The 1,506-nt window shown below is 35.7% G+C and overlaps 1 protein-coding gene across 1 annotated transcript; it reads right to left on the bottom strand.

Annotated features, from left to right (window-relative positions):
• Positions 1 to 467: 467 nt before the first annotated feature.
• Positions 468 to 1,277, bottom strand: LOC106882405 (uncharacterized). The gene has a single exon (XM_014933077.1). The coding sequence runs from the start codon at positions 1,275 to 1,277 to the stop codon at positions 468 to 470; it is 810 nt and encodes a 269-aa protein (XP_014788563.1).
• Between the last annotated feature and the right edge of the window lie 229 nt (positions 1,278 to 1,506).

Genomic DNA, 1,506 nt, shown 5'->3' with positions numbered 1-1,506 from the left:
AAACAAGGACAGACAAACGGATTAAGTCGATTATAACGACCCCAGTGAGTAACTGGTACTTATTTAATCGTCCCCGAAAAGATGAAAGGCAAAGTCGACCTCGGCGGAATTTGAACTCAGAACGTAGCGGCAGACGAAATACCGCTAAGCATTTCGCCCGGCGTGCTAACGTTTCTGCCGGCTCGCAGCCATGCATGCATGCATGCATGCATGCATGCATGTATGTATGTATGTATGTATGTATGTATGTATGTATGTATGTATGTATGTATGTATGTATGTACTTTTCTCTTTCTGTGCTTTTATAATATGTACAGTTCGTCCAAACGTAATAATCGCAACAATCAATCTCTGTTGTATGTAGATAATGTTATGTGAGTGTGATTGTGTTAGTGTGTGCATGTGTGTGTCCGTGTGTTTAATACTTCTACAATATGGAGACAAGTCAGAAAATTTACAAAGTTTTATTAAACGTTTGAATAGTCAATCTGAGCAACACAGTTGTTTTCTTCTCTATAGTATCTTGCTTGCGCTGAACTATATTTCGTTTCTTTAGAAGCTGCTTTGAGTAACTCCAACATACGCTTATGAAGAAGTATTAACTCTTTCTCTTCTCCAGTGTAGGGAGTTAGAACTGATAAATCAGAAAGCCATTCGTAATGAAGCTTCAAAGCTATTAGTCCTGTGTGGATAGCAGCTGTCGCTATAAGGCTCGGTTTGTATTGAGATCTCACACAAATGATGTCATCATAATGTGATAGTTCTAATATATAATTGGTTATACAATACAAGTCGTGGGTCGGTTTTAATTTGAGAATAACGCGGAAGTAATTAAAGAAAGTATACGGAGTAATAATTAATTTCCTAATATTGAAATGTTCAGAGATCAAACTGCGTACCATTTTAAGCTGTTCTTTTGTCGACTCGGGGTCGACGCTTGACACCAAATTCACAAGCTCCTGCGCATCAGACGTTTTCCCTTTGTATACCATTTCGAATGAAACCGAGAGACAGCATGTCGCGATGCATTGCAGTTTTTCTATGGAAATCCGTGGTAATTTTTTGCAAGACATGAATAAATCAAATAATGAAACAGCCAAGTGAAAGACTTCCTTAGATGCCTTGTAACGATCGACGCAAGCTAACATCCAATTGACCAAAGTCAGACGATCATCACTTCTAAAATCATGGCATTCGAAATAATTCTTAACTTTCTTCTGATGATTTTCGGCTTCATATAGAGCAGACAACTTGTGAGTAACAAGATTAAGTGACATTGTTATTCCAATAAGATGTCCAAATTTCTTTAGCAGCTTATTTATTAAAGTTTCATGAAACGGTGAAAAGTCGGCTTAAGGCTCACTGAAAGCTCTCAACTGATTATATATTACAAAGTCTCTTATGACGTAGTTGAAACGTAACAATTATTTTTACGGAATTATTCTTTTATTCTTTTAATTTATATTATATATATATATATATATATATATATATATATATATATAT

The sequence above is a fragment of the Octopus bimaculoides genome, chromosome 25 (assembly GCF_001194135.2).
Source record: "Octopus bimaculoides isolate UCB-OBI-ISO-001 chromosome 25, ASM119413v2, whole genome shotgun sequence".
Lineage (NCBI taxonomy): Eukaryota > Metazoa > Mollusca > Cephalopoda > Octopoda > Octopodidae > Octopus > Octopus bimaculoides.
Note: the sequence above shows the minus strand (reverse complement) of the source record. Positions and strands in the feature narration are given on the sequence as shown.

Excerpts from the sequence above, each read along its gene's own strand:
- LOC106882405 (XM_014933077.1), bottom strand. The coding sequence starts at position 1,277 with ATGTCACTTAATCTTGTTACTCACAAGTTGTCTGCTCTATATGAAGCC.